This window comes from Mesoplodon mirus (assembly GCF_964341445.2).
Source record: "Mesoplodon mirus genome assembly, chromosome: 15".
In the NCBI taxonomy this organism is placed as follows: Eukaryota; Metazoa; Chordata; class Mammalia; order Artiodactyla; family Ziphiidae; genus Mesoplodon; species Mesoplodon mirus.
In genome coordinates this window covers 23,604,694-23,627,390 of record NC_138991.1, presented here as the reverse complement: position 1 = coordinate 23,627,390, position 22,697 = coordinate 23,604,694, and the positions used below count along the sequence as shown (strand labels likewise).

The following is a 22,697-nucleotide window of genomic DNA, read 5'->3' as shown; positions in this document are numbered from 1 at the left end:
TTAGTTTTGATTTGTGACAAGTCAGACATAGGCAAGGGGACATGAACTTGAATAGTGCCCTTTTCTCCATTGGCCACATTTTCTCTCACCCTTTTTAGTGCTGGTAACATCCCACCTGTGGTTTCAGACCCACAAATGGAAAAACTCTACTCTGGCTATTTTGGCCTTCTCTCAGTTTCTCAAAACACACCATGTTTTTTTATGCCTCAGGCCCTTTGCTCTTGCTGTTCCTTATTCCTCACTCATCCCTAGCTCTTTCGATGGCTAGAAATCATGTTTTTGCTTAATTAACACCTGCTCAACAAAACTTTCCTAGTACACCCAGCATGGTAGGTTTTCTCCATTACTTCCCCTTTCCACTCTATTTCTGCCATAGCACTCATCACAATCTATAATAGCCTTTTTGTTTAATTCTTACTTTCTTCTGAATTTTTTTTTTTTTTTTTTTTTTGCGGTACGTGGGCCTCTCACTGTTGTGGCCTCTCCCGTTGCGGAGCGCAGGCTCCGGATGCACAGGCTCAGCGGCCATGGCTCACGGGCCCAGCTGCTCCGCGGCATGTGGGATCTTCCCAGACCGGGGCACGAACCCGTGTCCCCTGCATCGGCAGGCGGACTCTCAACCACTGCACCACCAGGGAAGCCCTAATTCTTACTTTCTGTCTACTAGAATGAAAGCTCAATGAGGGTCCTTTTTGGTCCTGTTAACCAGTTTATCCAGAATAATGTCAGGCACCTGAGAGGCATGCAATTAATTGTTGACTGAAGAGATAGGCAAGCAGACTCAGCTATGGAAATCAAGTGGAGTGGTAGTCTTACTCCACGATTCCCAAGTACAGCTTGGAATTCTCCCTGAGCCTCTCATAAAGTCACAGAATAAATAGAGGAAGGTGATTTTATTTCTCTAATTTGCAAATTAACAATTTTTTAAAAAGAAACATAAATTAGTACAATAATAGGTAGAGTCATACACATATTTCTGGCTCCATTAGGTCAAAAGAAAAGAAGGACAAGAACACAAAGGAGACAAGCCTTCTAAGGAACTTGCTGTTCAGTCTATAGTCAATATGAAAAGGTAGCCTTTGGAGCCACAAAAAAGATGAAATCATAGATGATTATGCTTGATTCTAAAGGAGTCAATCTCTCTGAGCAGCAGTAAGCAACAACTCAAATGTCCAAGCAGAGCATCAGGGTCCCTGAACAAAGAGCCTTCTTCTGGTTCCTCGGGCTCCCCCCACCAAGGGTATAGGCTCCCCAAGCAGTAGCAATATCATTCATAGCAAATGTCCCTCCTGTTTCAGGATGAGAACATCCACTCACTATAAGACCACAGAAGGACTCCTGGAGAGAAATAGGTAGTGTTCCCCACCAAAGGAGCTGAGGCTGGAGAAAGATTGTTTTCTCATGTTTCTGTCTTGGAAGCAGGCCAATGCTGAAGTCGACTGCGCTATACCAATTCTGGTGTGAACATGGAACAGCCACTGCGGGTAACAAGGTACCTGGCTGTGCATGGGTTGATGAGGCAGGAGAAGCCAGGCCAGCACAAAGTCAGAGGCCCACTCTTCTAGTGTTGGGTCCACTTGATGCTCTTGAGGTCAATGCCATCCTGCACCATCTCCCAGAGAGGGCTGCCAAAGAGAAGAGGTATTTGGATGAGTGAAGGCTTAGGAAGCAGCCAGCACTGGCTCCTGGGCTGTAAGCCTTGACTTGCCTCCATCTGCTCGTCTCTCCTCTACCTCCTTGCCTTGATAGACCCCAACACAAGAGGTTATCAAGTCTTTCTCAGCTATATGTAAGTGCTTGTCAGCTCTAGCCTCTCCCCAGCTGCCAACATTAATAACTAGGTACCCCAGGCTCAGCTCCAATGGGGCCAAGCCAACAGCGTCAAGTGTGGTTATATTCATGAAGCTCTCATCCCAGTCATGAGAGGCTATGGACAGTTTCCCTGGGGGAATCAAGACTCTTGGAAGGTGTGTAAGCAGCGAGTTTCAGCCTCTCTACTAACCACCCCCCCCACACACACACACAAATGGACTTTTCAGCACTTGTTTCTCAGTTTGTTTAGGGTTTTTTTAAATTTATTTATTTGGCTGCACTGGGTCTTAGTTGTGGCATGTGGGATCTTCGTTGCTGCGTGCAGGATCTTTAGTTGTGGCATGCGGGACCCTAGTTCCCTGACCAGGGATCAAACCGGGGCCCCCTACATTGGGAGAGTGGAGTCTCAACCACTGGACCACCAGGCAAGTCCCCTTGTTTCTTGGTTTTGCTCTAGTTCTCAGAGACAGAACTTAGCCCTAAATCACCTGAATATGTAGCACCCTTATCCAGTTCTCACCAGATTCATCTCCCCAGAGTTCACTATGCTTCCAACATCCCTGGCTCCATTCAAAAGGATCTTTTGGATCTTAGACCTGGGCATCCCATCTCATACGGGAACTGCTGCTGGATCTCTCTGCTAAGCTCTGATCCCCTTCAGCTTGAATGCCTTAGATAATGTTCCCAGACCAGATATTACTTCAATGTGTTATGACCATGGGATTTTGGTTTGGATTTCTCCAGTTAACTTTCTTCTACCCAATTTCATTCTATTCTTGGTTTATCTCTCTCCACTACACTATGCATTCCCAGAATGCCTTTCTTTCTTTCTTTTTAATTTATTTTTGGCCATGCCCCATGGCATGCAGGGATCTTAGTTCCCCGACTAGGGATCGAACCCGTTCCCCCTGCAGTGGAAGCACAGAGTCTTAACCACTGGACCGTCAGGGAAGTCCCCCAGCACACCTTTCTATTTGACATTTTCCAAGTCTCCTTAAAGTTAGCCATCTCCTTCCTGTCCCTTCTTTTTAGGGAAGGTCACTTAATATCATAGGCTCACAAAATAAAACTCTGGCTGAGGGTAATGAGACCAGGTTGAATTCAGTTTCTAAAGGATCAGAAGGAATAGGGTGAAAATGCTGAAACCATACAGATAGGAAGAATAAGTCTTTCCTGGCAGCACAGTCAGTAGAAATGTGCTCTGAGTGTGCCAGAGAGTACCAGAAAGCCAAGCCAAGGAAGAATCTAAGCAAGCTACAGATATTTAAGCAATACAATTAGACCCTGCAAAGGAAAATCCAGAGCCCAGCAAGGCCTGGGAGAGCTCACAAAGGGAAGCATCTCCATGAGCAACACAGGGCAATAGGTGGGTCAGATGCACAGTCACAGAACTTTCTCATTCTCACCAACTAGACCAAGAGAATCTTCAAAGTCAAATTGAGCCAAAACAGAGATCTGAAAAAGTCCAGAGGCCCTGATGTTCCCATAAGGAAGCAGAGCTCTATGGCTACTAGGGGAACCCCTGGTAGCAGCTGGCTGGTAAAGCATCTCTTGACCTTTATAAGCATCTTTACAAAGAAAACTCTGAGTAATGGTTCTTTTTTTTTTTTTAATAAATTTATTTATTTATTTTTAATTTTTTTGGCTGCATTGGGTCTGTTGCTGCGTGCGGGCTTTTTCTCTAGTTGCACCAAGTGGGGGCTTCTCTTTGTTGCGGTGCATGGGCTTCTCATTGCGGTGGCTTCTCTTGTTGTGGAGCACAGGCTCTAGAGCGCAGGCTCAGAAGTTGTGGCGCACGGGCTTAGTTGCTCTGCGGCATGTGCAATCTTCCTGGACCAGGGCTCGAACCCGTGTCTCCTGCACTGGCAGGCGGATTCTTAACCACTGTGCCACCAGGGAAGTCCTGAATAATGGTTCTTAACCTTTTGAGTATCTTATGAAAACTATGGACTGTCTTCCAAAGAAAATGCACAACTGTAAAACACTTAGCATACAATTTCAGGGCTATCATGTACCTCCTGAAGTCCAGCCACAGAACCCAAATTAAGTTCCCTATCTTAAAAATCCCTATCTTTTTTTTTTTTTTTTTTTTTTGCTGTATGTGGGCCTCCCACTGCTGTGGCCTCACCCGTTGCGGAGCACAGGCTCCGGACGCGCAGGCTCAGCGGCCATGGCTCACGGACCCAGTCGCTCCGCGGCATGTGGGATCCTCCTGGACCGGGACACGAACCCGTGTCCCCCGCATCGGCAGGCGGACCCCCAACCACTGCGCCACCAGGGAAGCCCAAAAATCCCTATCTTAAAGAGAGTTTTCCTAAACTTAGTCAACAAATCACGAATTTTGTATTGATATTGCTGCAATGACAACTATTAATACTATCAATAAAATAATGGGGGGGCTTCCCTGGTGGCGCAGTGGTTAAGAATCCGCCTGCCAATGCAGGGGACACGGGTTCGGGCCCTGGTCCAGGAAGATCCCACATGCCGTGGAGCAACCAAGCCCGTGCACCACAACTACTGAGCCTGCGCTCTAGAGCCCGCGAGCCACAACTACTGAAGCCTAAGCGCCTAGAGCCTGTGCTCTGCAACAAAAGAAGACACCGCAGTGAGAAGCCCGCGCACCACAACAGAGCCCCACTCTCCACAACTAGAGAAAGCCCGCACACATCAACGAAGACCCAACACAGCCAAAAACAAAAATAAATTTTAAAATTTTTTAAATAAATAAATAAAATAAAATAACGGGGAATTCCCTGGCGGTCCAGTGGTTAAGACTCTGCACTTCGGGACTTCCCTGGTGGCGCAGCGGTTGAGAATCTGCCTGCTAATGCAGGGGGCACGAGTTCGAGCCCTGGTCTGGGAAGATCCCACATGCCGTGGAGCAACTAGGCCCGCGAGCCACAACTACTGAGCTTGCGCATCTGAAGCCTGTGCTCCGCAACAAGAGAGGCCGCGATAGTGAGAGGCCCGTGTACCGCAATGAAGAGTGGCCCCCACTTGCCACAACTAGAGAAAGCCTCGCACAGAAACGAAGACCCAACACAGCCAAAAATAAATAAATAAATTTTGAAATAAATAAATAAATACTCCTGTTCTCTGTTTTAAAAAAAAAAGAAAAAAAGACTCCGCACTTCCACTGCAGGGGGCACGGGTTCAATCCCTGGTCAGGGAACTAAGATCCTAAAAGCCATGCAGCCAAATAAATAAAATTTAATTAAATAATGAAAAACATCTGAATTTATTCAGTTCTTTAGGGGTTTTTTTTGTTCTTTGGCCACGTGGGGTCTTCTTTGCTGTGTGTGGGCTTTCTCTAGCAGCGGCGAGCAGGGGCTTCTCTTGTTGCGGAGCACAGGCTCTAGGTGCATGGGCTTCAGTAGTTGTGGCACGCGGGCTTCAGTCGTTGTTGCTCATGGGCTCTAGAGCGCAGGCTCAGTAGTTGTGGCACACAAGCTTAGTTGCCCTGCGGCATGTGGGATCTTCCCGGACCAGGGCTCGAACCCACGTCCCCTGCATTGGCAGGCGGATTCTTAACCGCTGCGCCACCAGGGGAGTCCAGTTCTTTAGTTTTTGTGTTTTTTTTTGCGGTACGCGGGCCTCTCACATTGTGGCCTCTCCCATTGCGGAGCACAGGCTCCGGACGTGCAGGCCCAGCGGCCATGGCTCACGGGCCCAGCCGCTCTGCGGCATGTGGGATCCTCCTGGACCGGGGCACGAACCCATGTCCCCTGCATCGGCAGGCGGACTCTCAACCACTGCGCCACCAGGGAAGCCCCAGTTCTTTAGTTTTTAAAGACACCTTTTCATACTCTAAAAACAAGTAGCCAAGAGGATCCACTTTCCTGCTTTGTGGTATCTCTAAATCCTAAAATTCAAGGATTCTCAAACTTTGGTTTCTGGCAGTGTGAATACACAGCCTAAGGATAAGAGAGGAGCCAGCACAGCAGTTTCTTCCAAAGGGTCTCTGGTACAACAGTGCATACCTCATTTCTCGAAGACGCTTCACATGGTAAAGGCACTTCTCCACTGTGTAGTCTACTTCCTCCTCTGTAGTGAAACGGCCGATGCCAAACCTGAAAAAGACACAGAGAGGAGCTCTGCATCAGACCTGTGGCACCAGGGTAAATTCATTCAGCAAATGCTCAATGAGGATCTACTCCACAAAAGACATGGAGAGAACATGGTCCCTCCCCTAGCGGGCAGAGTTTCTCCGAACATGGTCTGTGCGCCACCTCAGAATCACTCTAGAAGTTTCCTACTGCTCCTCCAAACCTAATGAATCAGAATCTCTAGTGTGGCACTCAGACCTCTTCATCTTTCACAAACTTCCCAGGTGACAGTCGATGAGGTCTGCGAACCACTGCTAGAGAAACTTTCATGAAGAATGAAGGAGGGATAAGTTTAACTAAATTGAGGAAGACTCTAACAGGAGAAGAAGAATACAAAAGAGGATGCCTTTCATAAATGCTGCAGCTCACATGACCGACCTGATAGAAGAGTGAGCTAAATCCTCATCAGCGCCAATTGCTCGAAGGACGTAAGAGGGCTCCAGGGATGCAGAGGTGCAGGCACTGAGGAGAAAGACACAGAGCCTTGCTCAGTTCAGCAATAAATCTGCTTTTGGCCACAAACCTCCAGTCTTGCTCCCACCCTCAGACCCCTGAAGTCATACCATGGAGACAAAAGAGACATTCTAATCTGACACAGCGAAAGGGCCAGATGCTGCTAGCTGCCCTGGCCCCTGTGGAGGATAACCTCCTTGAGGAGGACACTGCCAAAGCATGACAGAGCATGATACCACGTGAGCTAGGTGTCACACCAAGAGGCAGCAGGCACCAGGGGTTCACTCCCCTACAACCGGATGCATTATCTGTCCAGGCCTGGACAGCAGCGAAGCCCTTGGTGGCCTCTGAAGCATCCTTGAATTCTGGAGGCCTGTAACAGAACTACCAGAATAACACTAGAACAGATACATACATCTCCTGGGACCACAAAAGGCACAAAACTCTACCACAGGAGGCCCTCCTAGGGTGGCAAACTTTAGCCTGTGCCCAGCCAGCTAAAAATAGGTGCTTACAAAATGACTTTTACTCTCAACTAAGAGCTCTTGTGCCTGTCGTCTCCACAATGGGAAGCTTATTAACCTAACACTTAAAGCCAGACTAACTGGTCCTGCCACAGTCCCTGTCTATCCAGTCCAACTCACCTCCCCGAGGATAAGGCAACATCCTTGAGTGCCATCAGCAGACTCTCCCCTTCCACATACGCAAAGGAGAGGTTGATACAGCCTGGAAGAGTGAATTACTATGAGAGAAGGCTCAGAGTCTCCAGCTCTTCCAGATGGGGAGAGAATGGGCACGTCTGTACCTGGGTAATGGTGCTCAGGGTCCCCATTCATCACCACGTCTGGAAGGCTCTTCATTATCTTCCGTGTCAGTCGTTCTGCTAACTTCGAGATCCGCTTGTGGTCATACTGAGGAGCAGGCAAGGGAGGACTAAGCATTAAGTGACCATTAACAGCTCAGAAACACACAGGACGAGGAGCCCTGCCCAGTGCCCAGAAGTGACTGTGCATCTGACCCACCTCTTGCCCTGTGTTGCTCAAGGAGACCACTGTATCCCCAAGACTGAGCACAGAGATGCTCAATAACTGGACAGATGGTTTCAATAACCCAGAATAAATGAGCTGATAACTACTGAAGCGCCTGGATTTTGGAGCCCATAACACCTCCCTCAATAAGATGCCAGCAGCACTGGGACAAAGATAGTTTTCTTAAACCTCCTCTTCTGGCAAAGATCTGACCCAGTCATGCCCAGAAGCCTCAACACGGGAGACCCAGCACAGGGGAAGAATCTGTGGGAGGGAACTGCTCTCCGCATACCTCCATCTCTTGCTGTGCCACCTCACACGCAGCCCCCAGCCCCACCACCAAGGGTGTGGGGACTGTCCCAGACCGCATGCCCCGCTCCTGCCCCCCTCCACTCTGCAGGGCCTCCACACGCACACGGGGCCGGCGGCGAATGTAGATGGCACCAACCCCTGGGAAACAAAGTTTATTACAAAAAAAGAGAAAAAGGAAAATGCAGATGAAACAAAATATCATTTTTCAAAGGGGTCAAAATATTCTTTCAACTTTTCTGTAAGCTTGACATTTTTCAAAAAAAAAATTGGGGGAAAAGAAGAAACAGCAGCAAAAGCATAGTATTTATCCAAGTTATTTTATACCAGAAGGAGTGATAGCCAAAATGGTTTAAAGTAGCTCCCTATGCATGTATAAAATGACATCATGCAACGCAGCATTATTCATAATAGCAAAAAATTGGAAACAACTTAGATGTCCATAATCAGGAAAATGGGCAAATAAATTATGGTACATCCATGCCTGAAATTCAAAGGAGGTGTATAAAAGAATCAGGAAGCTCCTTCTGTACTACCACTATAAAATCTCCAAGGTACGTTGTTAGAACACTGGTGAAATGTGAATAATGTCTGTACTTCAGTTTAAAAAAATTAAAGATGCATTGTTAGGGGAAGATGCAATGAGTGTAGTATGCTACTGTTTGAGTAAAAAAGGGGAAGGGGGGCTTCCCTGGTGGCGCAGTGGTTGAGAGTCCGCCTGCCGATGCAGGGGACATGGGTTCGTGCCCGGGTCCAGGAAGATCCCACATGCCGCAGAGCGGCTGGGCCCGTGAGCCATGGCCGCTGAGCCTGCCCGTCCGGAGCCTGCGCTCCGCAACGGGAGAGGCCACAACAGTGAGAGGCCCACGTACCGCCAAAAAAAAAAAAAAAGGGGGAAGGGGGGGAAGTATATATGTGATTATAAATTTGTTTGTTTGTTTGTTTGTTTGTTTTTGGCCATGTTGGGTCTTGGTTGCCGTGCATGGGCTTTCTCTTGTTGCGGAGCACGGGCTCTAGGCGGCGCGGGCTTCAGTAGTTGTGGCACGCGGGCTCAGCAGCTGTGGCTCGTGGGCTCTAGAGCGCAGGCTCAGTAGTTGCAGTGCATGGGCTTAGTTGCTCCGCAGCCTGTGGGATCTTCCCAGACCAGGGCTCAAACCCGTGTCCCCTGCACTGGCAGGCAGATTCCTAAACACTGTGCCACCGGGGAAGTCCCATATATGTGATTATAAATGCATAAAATAGTTCTAGAAAAATACTCAAGAAACTGTCTCCCTAGGGGGAACTGCATGGCTTAGAGACAGAGGTGAGAGACTTGCCACAGTGTACTTTTTTGCAGCTTTTGAATTTTGAACCATATTACCTTGTCTAAATAGAATAAAAATTTTTAATTTTTAAAAAAATTAAAACCTTGAGGGAAAAAAAGGGGAGAAGTCAGAATGGAAGTAAAAATTAGCATAATCTCCTAGGATCTATCAAAACTTAAAAATGTATACAACTTGTGACTCAGCAAATCTGTTTATGGGAATTTCATACCAAAATATGAGCATGAATGTACAAAGATATTCACTAAGTAGCCAAGGGTTTTGAATAGAGTGAGCACTTGCTAAAGGTCACCTTCTCCCTCACAGAACAACTACTGACTATTGAGGCAGAGACTACAAGTACCATAGCAAGTAAGGCAATGGTTCCCAAATTTATTATGAAGCACCCTAGTTTTAAAATAATTTATGTGCCAAACTGCATTTATTAAGAAATATTTCATTTCCCCATTAAAATAAAATCAAATTCAAGTATCCTACACTTTCTGAATCTCTGCAGTTCCCAGGTTCAGAGAGTCAGTGCTCAGATACTACATCTGGATAGTGAAGGATACCATATTATCTAAATCTATTTAGATCCTGAGTTCAAAAAGCAAGAGTTTGGATAGTGAGGGATACCTGTACACATTTAAGTGCTGATCAGAGCTTCTGCTCAATATGAGTTAATTTTATCAAAACAGATTTATCTACAAAAAAAGCCAATAAGCCAATTTTGGTTAAAGATAGAACACCTGTTGGGCTTACAAAAACACTCTTTACAACCTCTGGGAGCCTTCAGAAGAAGCCCCTCTTATATACTTCCAGGAGTTATCACACCTTTTTCCACAAGGCGTACATCCAGATGACACACCCCGCAGACACAGCAAGTGTACTGGCAGAACCAACCACCACAGGCCCTCACCCAACAGACAGAGGAGGAGTTGTTCATTTTGGATGGCTACCTCCATAAAATAGAGGACAATAGTCTCTTCCCAAAGATTGGGGTGCAGAGGCACAATTCCAGCTAGAAAACATTCCTAGGCCAATAGGACCATAGGAAACAGACAAGTATCCTTGAGAGATTGATAGGAGCAAAGACTACTAAAACTAGGAACAAACACCAAGAAACATAAAAGCCCATACAATCTTCCCCTAAGGCTAAAGCAAGACACGAGGGAATGAAGAACTCAAAGAATACTGATCTGCAAATCACAATGGGGTAGACAAGATAACTGGACTTATCCAGCTAATTTTATATGACAAAACCTTTGTTCCTCAACCAAATTAACATCTACATGAAAGTATTTTCTAAAGAGACCAGTGAAGAATGGCCTGCTATATAGTAACTGCTAGAATCTACCAATAAGCACATGTTCCTAGCTATTGCTAAATGACACTTGCATTCTGCAGGGCACTCTGAATATACAGTTTCCTCTGAGAGCAGTGATAGTCCCAAATGAGTCCCAGGAACACCTGTCAAAGAGTTTGCCGGGAGGTCCAGAGAGCAGGAACTCTAGGAGGGGCTAGTACCTTTCGGACCATAGATTTTGTGACCACTGATGCTCATGAGATCAATTTTCATGTCGTTGACGTCGAGGGGGATTTTTCCAACAGCCTGGGCTGCATCAGTATGGAAATACACCTTTCTGGAACTGCAAATGTGCCCTGAGAAAACAACAAAGGGGAAGAACCAGAGCACAATGTTAGGAAGTAACCTGGCAGTGGTCCCACAATGTACCATGAGTTCTAAGGCAAAATTATACATGGCATTGGCCACTAGCCACATAGTAAATCACTTCTCTCTCTTTCTGTCTCTGTCTCTCTCTCATTCTCAGCTCTAGTGTCCTTGACTAGAATAAACAAGAGCAAGTGCAAAACACCCAATCAAAACACCCCCGATATTCTGATTCTTAAGACTCTTCCTAAAAAAATAAAAAAAAATAAAAAAAAATAAAAAGATAAGACTCTTCCTACCTCATTAACACTGGCCTTTCATTGTATCAGATTAACTTTTAGATCCTTTTGATTTAAAAGAAGCAAAGATTAACAGATCTATTTGCTAATGTACCTAAGAGGTTACAGGGCGAGTGCCTCTGGCTCTATGAGCATAGTAAAGAGATGTTCTAAAACAAAAAAGGTGAAAGAGGAAGAGAAAAAAGGTGGAGGTTTTTTGTTTTGTTTTCTGCACCAAGTGCAATAAAATGAAAACAACATAAAGGGTACTACACCTGGATTCAAATACTAGCTATGCTATTTACAATATGTCCTTGAACAAGGAACTGAAGCTCTCTCTCTCTTAGTTTCCTTACCTCATTCTATAAAGTGTTACAGCTCCTAGTCCAGTCCTTCTCCTCAGATGGATCCCAGTGGTGGGCAAGCGTCAGGGTCCACCCATGATACTCACCTATTTCTGCAATGGGCTGCTTCACTCCAATCTCATTGTTCACTGTCATGACTGAGACCAGACTGGTATCCGGCTGGATGGCAGCCTCTAGTTCCTAAGAATATCAGGAGTAAGGAAACTATATAGTACCAACAAAGTCCTCCCTAACTCAGAATGTATGCAAGCTTAGTCTTGAAAAGGGGCCTTTCACTACACACCTACCGGAGTGGGTAAAATTAAAATAGTGACAACACAAAATGCTGGCAAGGATGCAAAGAAACTGGATCACTCATATACTGCTGGTGGGAACCTAAAATGGTACAACCACACTGAAAAACAGTTTGGTAATTTTTGTTTCTTATAAAACTAAACATGAAATTACCATATGACCCAGTAATTGCACTCTTGGGCATTACCTCAGGGAAATGTAAACTTAAATTCACACCAGAAAACCGATACATAAATGTTCATGGTAGCTTTATTCATAATAGCCAAAACCTAAAAACAACCCGGATGTCCTTCAACAGGTAAATGGTTAAAGAAACTGTGTACTTCCATTACATGGAATACTATTCAGCAATAAAAAGGTACAGACTACTGAGACATGCAACAACTTAAATGACTCGCCAAAGACTTATGCTAAATTAAAAGAGCCAATCCCAAAAGGTTACGTACTATATTATTCCATTTACATAACATTATTGAAAAGACAAAATTAAAGAAATGGAGATCAAATTAGTGGCTTTAAAAGAAGACCATGGGACTTCCCTGGTGGTCCAGTGGTAAAGAATCCACCTTACAACGCAGGCGGATCTGATCTGGGTTTGATCGTGGTCAGGGAACTAAGATCCCACATGCCGTGGGGCAACTAAACCCATGCACCACAACTACTGAGCTCGCGCGCCCTGAAGCCTGCATGCCACAACTACAGAAGAGAAAACCCGCAGGCCGCAACTAGAGAGAAGCCCACGCACCACAATGAACAGCCTGCGCGCCGCAACGAAAGATCCTGCACGCCTCAACAAAGATCCTGCGTACCACAACTAAGGCCCGACGCAGCCAAAAATTAAATTAATTAATTAATTAATTAATTAATCTTAAAAAAAAAAAAAGACCATGAAGCATCATTGTGGTGATAGTTACATGAAACTACACATGTGATGAAACTGCATAGAGCTAAACATACACACAAGTGAGTACAAGTAAAACTGGGGAAATCAGAGCAAGATGGATAGATTCTATCAACATCAATATCCTGGTTGTAATATTATACTATACTTCTGTAAGATGTTATCATTAAGGGAAACTGACAGAGGGTACATGAGATCTCTCTGTATTACTTCTGACAACTGCATGAGAATCTATAATTATTTAAAAATTAAAAGTTTAATAAAAAAAAGAGGGGGAGCCTTTCCTACATAAGGTTGTTAGGGTAAAAAGCAGCAAAGAACAAAGTAAGTAGTAAAAAAAAAAGGCTACTATTTTCAACACTGAGGTAGGGACCACATTTAACTAAATTTTTTTTTTTTTTTTTTTTTTTTTTGCGGTACGCAGGCCTCTCACTGCTGTGGCCTCTCCCATTGCAGAGCACAGGCTCCAGACGCGCAGGCTCAGCGGCCATGGCTCACGGGCCCAGCTGCTCCGCCGCATGTGGGATCTTCCCGGACCAGGGCACGAACCCGCGTCCCCTGCATCGGCAGGCGGACTCTCAACCACTGCGCCACCAGGGAAGCCCTAACTAAAATATTTATCTTAAAGAAACTAGTAATCAACCTCCCAACATCTATTATGCTTTCCCTGACACTGGTCTGATGTAGGTTCTCAAAGTTATATTTCTCTCAGCTTCTTGTTTACTTCCTTTATTGCATATATCCCAATTCATAATTATTTCATTTATGTGTTTGTTTACTTACATGTTAACTGTCCCCTTCACTAGAATATAAGCTCCTTGAAGGCAGGGACTAACATCCTACTTAATGGTGAAAGCTTTCATCTAAGATCAGGAAGAAAACAAGGGTATCTGCTCTCACCACTTTTATTCAACTTTGTACTAGAAGTTCTTGCCTGGGCAACTGGGCAAGAAAAAGAAATAAAAGCCCTCCAGGTTGCAAAGAAAATAGTAAAATTATCTCTATTTGCACATCACAGGGATCTGTCCACAAATTATATATTAGGATTTGTCTAGGGATGCTGATATCCAAAATTTGGTGGAGAAGATACTTGGACCCAAAGTTGACATATAAAGATATGGGCCAGGGCTTCCCTGGTGGTGCAGTGGTTGAGAGTCCGCCTGCCGATGCAGGGGACGCGGGTTCGTGCCCCTGTCCGGGAGGATCCCACATGCCGCGGAGCGGCTGGGCCCGTGAGCCATGGCCGCTGGGCCTGCGCGTCCAGAGCCTGTGCTCCGCAATGGGAGAGGCCACAACAGTGAGAGGCCCGCGTAATGCAAAAAAAAAAAAAAAAAAAAAAAAAAAAGATATGGGCCAAAAAGGGAAATATTATTCACAAAAATGACCCCTACTCTTTTGAAGGATGAGAAACATCAGTGCAGGGAGAAGGAGGCCAGACCTTTCCCATGCTGGCTCTCACACAGACCAGGAAGCACCAACAAAGCTGAGAAACAAATCTTCCACAGAAAAGGAAGATGGTACACACTCAAGGGGAACATACTCTGAGTCACACTGCAAGGCCTATTTCTCTAAACCCCTCCCTCACCATTAGATCTAGTCCTTCAAGCTCCAGCTGAGGCTGAAGAGATAGATTTATAGGATGAAGCCAGGCTCCTCCTATTTTGTCCCTCTTACCTTCAGGTCGATGATCCCACTCTTCTTCACTGGGAGGTAGGTGACCTGAAAGCCCTCAGCTTCCAGTGAACGGCAGGAGTCCAAGACACATTTGTGTTCTGTCTGTGTGGTGATCAAGTGCTTTTTCCGTGATCTGTAGAACCTGGCCACCCCCTAGAAATTGGTAGTGGTGAAAGGAAGAAGAATATACTCAGAGAGACAGCAATGACTTCCATCCTAGTGGTAGGGAGTAAGTGGACAAAGGCAGTATGCTCCAACATCAATTCTCTGACACCAACTGCATGTCCTATAATTCAATTTAATTCTGACACTAACTATCCCAAATTAGCGCAAATCCCACAGATTAAGGGCCTCAGTCCCACAAGACCGCCTCCACTTCAGATGCCAGCCGTAAGGCCTAGGTGTCACAAGTCACCCACCCATACTTCCCCAGCTGGCTACAAATACAGGGCTTCCCACAGTCCCCTAAGGTTCAATAATTCTCTATGATTCACAGAACTCAATGAAAACACTATATTACTATCATAGCTTTGTCACAAAGGATACAACCCAGGAACAGCCAAATGGAAGAGATGCACAGGGTAAGTTCTGGGGCAGGGAGGGGCACAGAGTTTCCATGCCCTCTCCCTGTAAATCTAAGAATGCCACCTTCCAGTACAACCATGAGTTTGCCAACCTGGAAGCTCCTCTGAGTTTTGTTTTCCAGAGATTTTATGGGGGTTTCATAACACAGGCACAACTGATTAAATCATTGGCCATATGACTGGACTCCATCTCCAGCCCCCCTCTCTTCCCCAGATGAAAGTTACAACTCTCTAATCACATTCTTGGTCCTTCTGGAGTGGCCAGCATGTCCCTTGAAACTATCTAAGGGCCCACCATGAATCACTTCATCACCAGAAACTCAGGTATGGTACAAAGGGGCTTGTTATGAATAACAAAACACATTCCTAGCATTCAGGAAACTGCAAGGTTTTAGAAGCCCTGTGCCAGGAACACAGGACAAAGAACAAATATATTTTTTATTGTACCATAGGTGGAAAGTGGGGAACATTGCTATCCTTGCATCCCAGGAAAAGTCTTTCTCTTTTATTTCTATTTAAATACAAAACATGCAAATATGGTGATACCCAAAGCTGGCAGTGCAGAAGTGAAACTCATAGACACATTCCTTGCTGATGGCATTATTTACACTATAATCTCTTCAGAAATCATTTATAAAGATGAATTAATTAAAAGCTGAATTCACACTCTTTACTGTGATTCCTCTTTTGGGAATTTACCTTAGGGCAGTGGTCCCCAACCTTTTTGGCACCAGGGACCAGTTTCATGGAAGACAGTTCTTCCATGGATGGGGGGGGGCCGGGTTCAGGCAGTAATGCGAGCTATGGGGAGCGGCAGATGAAGCTTCACTCGCTCGCCTGTCTGCTGCTCACCTCCTGCTGTGCGGCCTGGTTCATAGACCGGTAGCGGTCCATGGCCCGGGGGTTGGGGACCCCTGCCTTAGGGAAATATTTCAAAGGATAGATGAGGCTTTAGAGACAAAATATGCTTTAGTTATATTTACAATCCTTAAAAACATAGAAAGATTAAACACATCCAACAACAGAGAAATGAACAGTAAACTGCAATAACACAACTCCATGAAAAAGAATATAGTTATATTAAAAACTACGGAGTTTGAAATGGAAAAACATAGGATATGTTATTAATGGTTACAGAAGAATAAATGTGGCATGCTACAATATGTGAAAATATTAAAAGCAAATTCATATGTATGTATAATTTGTTTTCTAGAACAATACTAAACAGACTTGAGGTCAGAATAGGGGAGGAAGAAGTGGAAGACCTATACTTTATTTTAAACCTTTCCATAGGGTTAAAAAAAAAAATCTCACCATATATGCATGAATTCCTTTAAAAAAATTAAAATAAATAAAATGTGCAACCCAGTCCCTCTCAGAGCTTATAAGAATACTACTTTAAAAGCAGAATATGAAACTAATTAGGCCAAAATTATAACTTCATAAAAACTGTACGAAAACAAAAAACAAAAAAACCTGTATGTTCTTGAGGACAAGGAACATAAAAATGAAAACATTAGAAGTTCCCTCCCCACCTCCTATCTCACTTACCCAAAGTGCTGAATCCTCTAATAGCAGACAGATATTTATTCTACCCGTCTAGGAGACTAGGGGAAAGCTGTCGCAACTACTCCAGCAATCCTTGGCCTCTAGGTTTGGGAATCTGCGGAAACCTTCAAAGCAAACATTTTCAAAGTTCTGAAAATGCTCCCCATTCCAGAAACCATCCTCATCTTTGGAAAGACCACACCCCTGGCTCTGTGGCCTCTGCAGTCCCAAGGAAGGATACCTTCCTTCTAAAGGGATCAGGTAGAGTACTGATGACTCTGGAACCTGGCCCAGGTCTAGGCCTCCTTTACTCAGTCCAAGGTCAGAAAAAGCCACACTGGCAACACAGGTGAGAGACAGTGGTGAGAGGGGGTGGAGCCAGAGTTGAACCTACAGCAGCCCACAATTTATCAGAGCCTTGGTATTTACACAAGTGACCCTGGCAACCAGACCCAGTCAGACGTGTTTATGTTCTGTGAAACACCGACATGACTACTGAGACTGGAATTTTACTTCTGTTAGCACCGAAGATCTGTAGGTCCTAAGGATAGAGTGACTAATCTCAGAATGGGTGATCAAGTGAATGTCTGCAGAAGGCACCACAGCAACCAGTACAAAACAGGGACATCTAAAGAAAACAGGAGGAACATGCTGCAAACAGATCTCATCAGAAAGAAAGGGAAGGCTGAGAGGAAGGCAGCCCTGAAATCACAGATATAAGTGTGAAGCTGGTAACAAGAAGTAGAGAAATATATCCAATTACAAGTGTATTCTGGACTTCACTGTGACTAGATCAAAAGGATGGGGAAAAGGGTTGAGTCACCATTATTTACCCTTTGAAGTAGCTGCCGTCCAAAACACCACATGGTTGATGGTCCAAGAGCCACCTCCTTTCCTATCCAACTACCTCACTGAACTCAGTTCAACAGGAGCAAAGACTTAAGATAGAGTAGACTGCAAAGGGCTGAAGGAAGCAACAAATCAGAAAGAGTATGTGTCTGTATTTTCTTCACAATAGAGTGAAAGTGGGTGGCTAGGAAATATATATGAGCCTAGATGATGGCAGGACACCACCTCCCAGGTCAGGAAAGCCCAGATATGCCCTTTGGTTCCCTTCTCTTACCTTAATTGCTATGTTGTTGGATTCAGTAGCGCCACTAGTGAAGATAATCTCACGAGGATCAGCCCCAATCAGAGATGCTACTTGCTGCAAGCCAAGAAACAAAAATAAGTAGCATCAGTTCCCTAGGCAGGACTGCAGCTGCAGAGACAACTAAGACAAAGGTCTGGAGCAAGAAGAGTTCCACTGCATTCTATCAACTGCTCAAGAAGCAGCTCTGTACCCACTAGAATCAGACAAGGGGATATATTCAGCTACATCCCAGATCCCAGGCTCTTTTCCAGCCCAATACAAAATAATAACTTTGGTGTTTTTGAAAAAGCACTTATTGAGCTCTTAGTATGTATACGCATCATGTTAATAAACACATCACCAGGGCTCCTCTGGTGGTGCAGTGGTTGAGAATCTGCCTGCCAATGCAGGGGACACAGGTTCAAGCCCTGGTCTGGGAAGATCCCACATGCCGCGGAGCAACTAGGCCCGTGAGCCACAACTACTGAGCCTGCGCGTCTGGAGCCTGTGCTCCGCAACAAGAGAGGCCGCAACAGTGAGAGGCCTGCGCACTGCGATGAAGAGTGGACCCCGCTCGCCGCAACTAGAGAAAGCCTTCGCACAGAAACGAAGACCTAACACAGCCAAAAATAAATAAATAAATAAATAAATATATAAACACATCACCAGAATTGTCTGATTTAATCCACCCAATAACCCTAAGAAGTAGGAACTACTACAATCTCTATTTTCTTTTTCTTTCTTTCTTTTTTTTTTTGGCCATGTTGGGCGGATTGCAGGATCTTAGTTCCCCAACCAGGGATCGAACCCAGGCCCTTCCCAATCTCCATTTTCAGTGTGAGGAAACTGAGGCTTCGAGAAATCAGATAACTGGCCAAAGGTCATTTAGCTAGGAAATGTGGGAACTAATCAAATGCCTTCAGACGGACTCCAAAGGCCTGTTCTTTGAATCTCTTCCTGAGAGAGCCCCAAGCCATTTTCACCTCCACCCACAGCTACAAAAAAAGAAATGCCTCCCACAGGCCACTGACCCTCTGACATCAGAACCTCCTGGAGTCCTCTGTACTAACCTGGCGAGCACGTTCCATGGCTGCCTCACTCTCCCAGCCATAAGCATGTGTCCGGGAATGTGGGTTCCCATAGTAGTTGACTAGGTAAGGGAGCATGGCATCAAGCACCCGAGGGTCCTGAGTATAACAAAACAGATCAGTCTCCTTGAGCCCATAGTTAACTCGGGCCCCACTCCATCCCCTGAGACCTGCCCAACCTGCCTCAGCACACTCCCAACCCTTCAGACCCTGCCTAGATTAGGCCTCATTCTTCCATCCCCTCAGGTACTAACAAAATGTTAGCCTAATATACTCCCCTACCAACCCATCTTAAATCAGATTATTCTACCATCTGCTCAGATAATCTACAAACATTGCCCTGATAGCCGTGTCTGCAGGTGTTTCCACTCCTGCCAAGAAATGTGATCTACGAGAGCACAGGACATGACAGAGCCCACATGTTGATGAAAACGTGCATTAATATTCAAGTGTTTATCATGCGCCAGGCGCTGTTCTAAGGGCTACTTTATGTCTTTTAACCTATTTAATTCTTGCCCAAATTCACGTAGTAAGTAGCAATCCAGCTAATTCCAGAGCCTATGCTTTTAACTACTACCAGAGTGCCTGCACTGAGTGATGTGTCCAAGATCAATAGCTAGTAAGTAGTAAAGCCATTTTTAGAGGATTACAACTTAAGCCTCCTGACTCCTGGCTCATTGCTTTTCCCAACACACAGTTCTCAATGGCTCTTACTTCTACAGGGATTCAGCCATTTCTGTGCATTACCACTTCTACAATATAATTCCTAAAAACAGCTTGGGGAAAGCTGCCCCTCGATCCTTACCAGAGGAGTTGTAGCTTGCACATCCATATACAGAGGTCGCAGCACTGATTCCGCCTCCGGAGCAGTGGCTGCATCTGAGGGAACAGCAGACTGGGGAGCATGGTCTACAACTGACAACAAATAGAACCGAGTGGCCACGTGAGAGTATGCAACTCTGCACACAGGGCATCCAAGACAGCAGAAGGTAAAAGCTGGATGGAGGTGAGATAAATTTAAGGGATGCTGAGGTCGAATCTCAGTGGAAAAGGTAACAAAACATCAGAAGACTTGAGCCAACTGTAAAAAGAGGTAAGGGAGAGAGACAGGGTTCTTGGAGGGGAGTGCTAAGACAACATTCAAATTGCATCGTTGGGAGTGAGGAAACCTCTGAAAGGGCAAAGCCACTGAGAAGGAATGTGGAGACGGTATGTAAGATCTCCTTCAAAGGCTACTGGCTGGACGACTGGCATCTCTAAAGTTTGGCCAGGAGAGGTCCGAAGGCCGAGCATCAAGGGCTCTGAGGGCCTGCAGGGAAGGATCTGAAGTGCGGGAGGGGGACGCGCGGCGAAGTCAACCGGTCGGAGGGCCGGCATGAGAAAGTTTGAGGGGGGAAGCCAAGAGGAAGGATCAGAGGGTCTGGGTAGCGGGCGGAAGAGGGAGGCTCCTGAATACGCAGGTGCGTCCCCGTGCCCAGGGGAAAGATCCTCGCCTCCGGGAAGGTGGCAGCGAGCGGGCCCCGGATCGTACCGCACAGGCGCAGCCCCCGAGTGGGTGCCTTCGCCCTCGGCCACGGAGCGGCGGGGGCGGCCGCAGCCACCAGCCTCCAAGAGGTTCTCAGTAACATCATTTCGGTGGCAGCCCTGCGCCCGAAATGGCTGCCGTCCCCAGCTACAGGCTCCCGGAAATACTACGCCGCGCCCCGGAAGCGGTTCCTCTGGCCGCGAGTGCGCTCCGCCTCGCGTTCCGTGTGAGACGTAGAGCTGAGCGACCGAGGCCGCGAGCAAGGTAAGGTGGGGGCACCGCGGCGCGGGGACTCGAACGCTTAGAAGGTGATGGAGCCGGGCTACACCCTTCTTTTCCTTCCCGGATTTCCCCGAACCCCCGGGCCCGCTCCCTACCCCACCTCCTACGCCCCCTGCCCGACTCGGGCTGGCGGCTAGGCCCGCATTCCCCAAACCTTCGAACCCCGCAGATGCCGGTGGCCGTGGGCCCCTATGGACAGTCACAGCCAAGCTGCTTCGACCGCGTGAAGATGGGCTTTGTGATGGGTTGCGCCGTGGGCATGGCCGCCGGGGCGCTCTTCGGCACCTTTTCCTGTCTCAGGTGAGGGGCATGGGCCGTGATCTCTGGGCGGGACTACCGGACTTTCCCGCCCCATACCACTCGGCCTGCCGCTTCTTTCCAATTCCCTCGCTGCCCTCTAACGAGCGAGACTGATTTCCTAACCACCTTCAGTCTGGGAGGACAGGTTGGAAGCCTAAATGGTTGAGAATATGAGCTCTGACTCAAACCACTCTCTGGCCCCTTACTCATTTTGTAACCTTAGGCAAGTTGGAGCCTGGGTTTCAAGTGTAAAATGAGGTCAGTAACCTCTACATCATAGAGTTATAAGGCTCAAATCAGACCACACTTAGCACACAATCTGGCACATATTAAGTGCTCAATAAAAGGCTATTCTTACTGTCTTCCTGCTGTTATATTTATTTCCAATTGCGCGTAGCGAAACAAACTTGATTAAATTTACTGGAACAGGATGTAGAAATTAAGCAGATAAACTCTACACCCTGTCATTTTCACACGTAAAAGAGACTATTCCCATTTTTCCAGATTGTAAATTATCATTTACTGAGCACTTACTGTCAGTCACGGTGCTAAATGCCCTGTTATCACAGCAGTGCTGTGAATGCTGTGCTCCTCATTTTACACTTGACACAGCCTGTAAATTGCATTCTTAGTTCTTGAACCCAGGTTTGACATCCCTGTCGTTGTTTTAACACTAGGAAGCCGTCTAAAAGGCAGATGTCTTATTGGATCATAAACCAGCACAAAAAAATGGTTTCCCTGTCCACGTACTTTATACTGCTTCTGCTGCCTCCCAGAAACAGAAGTCAGTTGATACATTCATCAGAATCCACCTAGAGACCCTAATGGACCCTTTTCCTTGGCATTACACAACCCATATGGGAAGAGATAACGTCCTGCCAGACTTCAGCAGTGCCCATTATAAACACAAATTGGAAAAGGGCAGTTAATGTTCCTCCCTGTATTTTTGTTCCCAATTGGCCCCATCTTGGTTTCCTCCTCTCAGGATCGGAATGCGGGGTCGGGAGCTGATGGGCGGCATCGGGAAAACCATGATGCAGAGTGGCGGCACCTTTGGCACATTCATGGCCATTGGGATGGGCATCCGGTGCTAATCAGGGCAGTGGTTGCCCACAACATCCACCCCCTCCCATCATTCCCAGCCCATGTACTATAATAAAACAAGTCTGAGTATTGTGAGTTTCTGTTAGAAGCATTTTTTCTCTCAGCCTGTTACCCAGCTTGGTTAATCTTTGCAGGTGAGCTAATGAGGTTTGGTGTCTTGTTTCACAAGACCTTTCTCTGTTAGTCCAAAGTTGGAGGGACTTCCCTGGTGGCCCAGTGGCTAAGACTAGGTGCTCCCAATGCAGGGGACCTGGATTTGATCCCTGCTCAGGGAACTAGATCCCACATGCCACAACGAAGACCCAGCGCAGCCAAATAAGTACTTTGAAAAAAAAAGTTTAGAATGATTCTGCATGCCTGGGACTTTTCAGATTCTAGTAAATCCTTACTATTCAACCCTTTAAGGTTGATGCTATTAGTTTTACGCCTTTAAAATGTTAAGTCTAGATTTTCCTCAAGGTCACTGGTTAGCTATTACATTGTTCACCCAAAAATTGTCCTTCAGATGACTTGATCACAAAAAGAACAAATTCAAACCAACTTTACAGCCTCTCAGCTTCATGAATCCCAGATGATTTTCTAACCAGCCATCAGTGAAGATGTAAACTTTACCAACTGACCCCCCCGTTCTATTAATTAGCTTAAGGTAAGCTCACCCTCACCTGTACAAGCAACATATTCCTTGATATTGCTCTAAACTGAGTTCCCCTCAAATATTTCTCAATCATTAAGATGTTAATAAATGTTATTAATAACTACACTGGAATATTTGGGGGGCATAAAGACACTCAGATCTAACTGCAATCAAGGACACTCCCAGAAATCACAGCACCTAAAAAATTCACAACCAAATTGGATGTTGTCTCAGGAATTGATTAAAGGATCTCACTCCGAATAGCCATTTGAGCTATTTTCTATTTGACTGAACTCTTTAACAAATT

General features: G+C 45.9%; 2 protein-coding genes across 2 annotated transcripts; one reads left to right on the top strand and one right to left on the bottom strand.

Moving 5' to 3' along the window:
• Window positions 1–878: 878 nt before the first annotated feature.
• Window positions 879–20,235, bottom strand: NFS1 (NFS1 cysteine desulfurase). Its single transcript, XM_082645831.1, has 13 exons — window positions 20,077–20,235; window positions 19,351–19,460; window positions 18,528–18,644; window positions 17,449–17,532; window positions 14,194–14,346; window positions 11,411–11,504; window positions 10,537–10,671; window positions 7,692–7,849; window positions 7,177–7,282; window positions 7,016–7,097; window positions 6,297–6,380; window positions 5,793–5,882; window positions 879–1,625 (listed from the first exon to the last, which is right to left on the bottom strand). Exons 1-13 carry the CDS (start codon window positions 20,174–20,176, stop codon window positions 1,562–1,564), a joined length of 1,377 nt encoding a protein of 458 aa, XP_082501957.1. The 5' UTR covers window positions 20,177–20,235; the 3' UTR covers window positions 879–1,561.
• Window positions 20,236–20,249: 14 nt separating this feature from the next.
• On the top strand, window positions 20,250–21,831 carry ROMO1 (reactive oxygen species modulator 1). The gene is made up of 3 exons (XM_082645832.1): window positions 20,250–20,334; window positions 20,522–20,652; window positions 21,638–21,831. Exons 2-3 carry the CDS (start codon window positions 20,522–20,524, stop codon window positions 21,744–21,746), a joined length of 240 nt encoding a protein of 79 aa, XP_082501958.1. The 5' UTR covers window positions 20,250–20,334; the 3' UTR covers window positions 21,747–21,831.
• The last annotated feature ends 866 nt before the right edge of the window (window positions 21,832–22,697 follow it).

Bases quoted from the DNA above. Each gene is read 5' to 3' on its own strand.
- NFS1 (XM_082645831.1), bottom strand. From the start codon at position 20,176: ATGATGTTACTGAGAACCTCTTGGAGGCTGGTGGCTGCGGCCGCCCCC. The intron at 17,533-18,527 runs GTTAGTACAGAG...CTTGGCTTGCAG, and splicing joins CCATGGAACGTGCTCGCCAG to CAAGTAGCATCTCTGATTGG. The intron at 7,098-7,176 runs GTACAGACGTGC...TCACTCTTCCAG, and splicing joins CCCTGAGCACCATTACCCAG to GCTGTATCAACCTCTCCTTT.
- ROMO1 (XM_082645832.1), top strand. From the start codon at position 20,522: ATGCCGGTGGCCGTGGGCCCCTATGGACAGTCACAGCCAAGCTGCTTC. The intron at 20,653-21,637 runs GTGAGGGGCATG...TCCTCCTCTCAG, and splicing joins GGCACCTTTTCCTGTCTCAG to GATCGGAATGCGGGGTCGGG.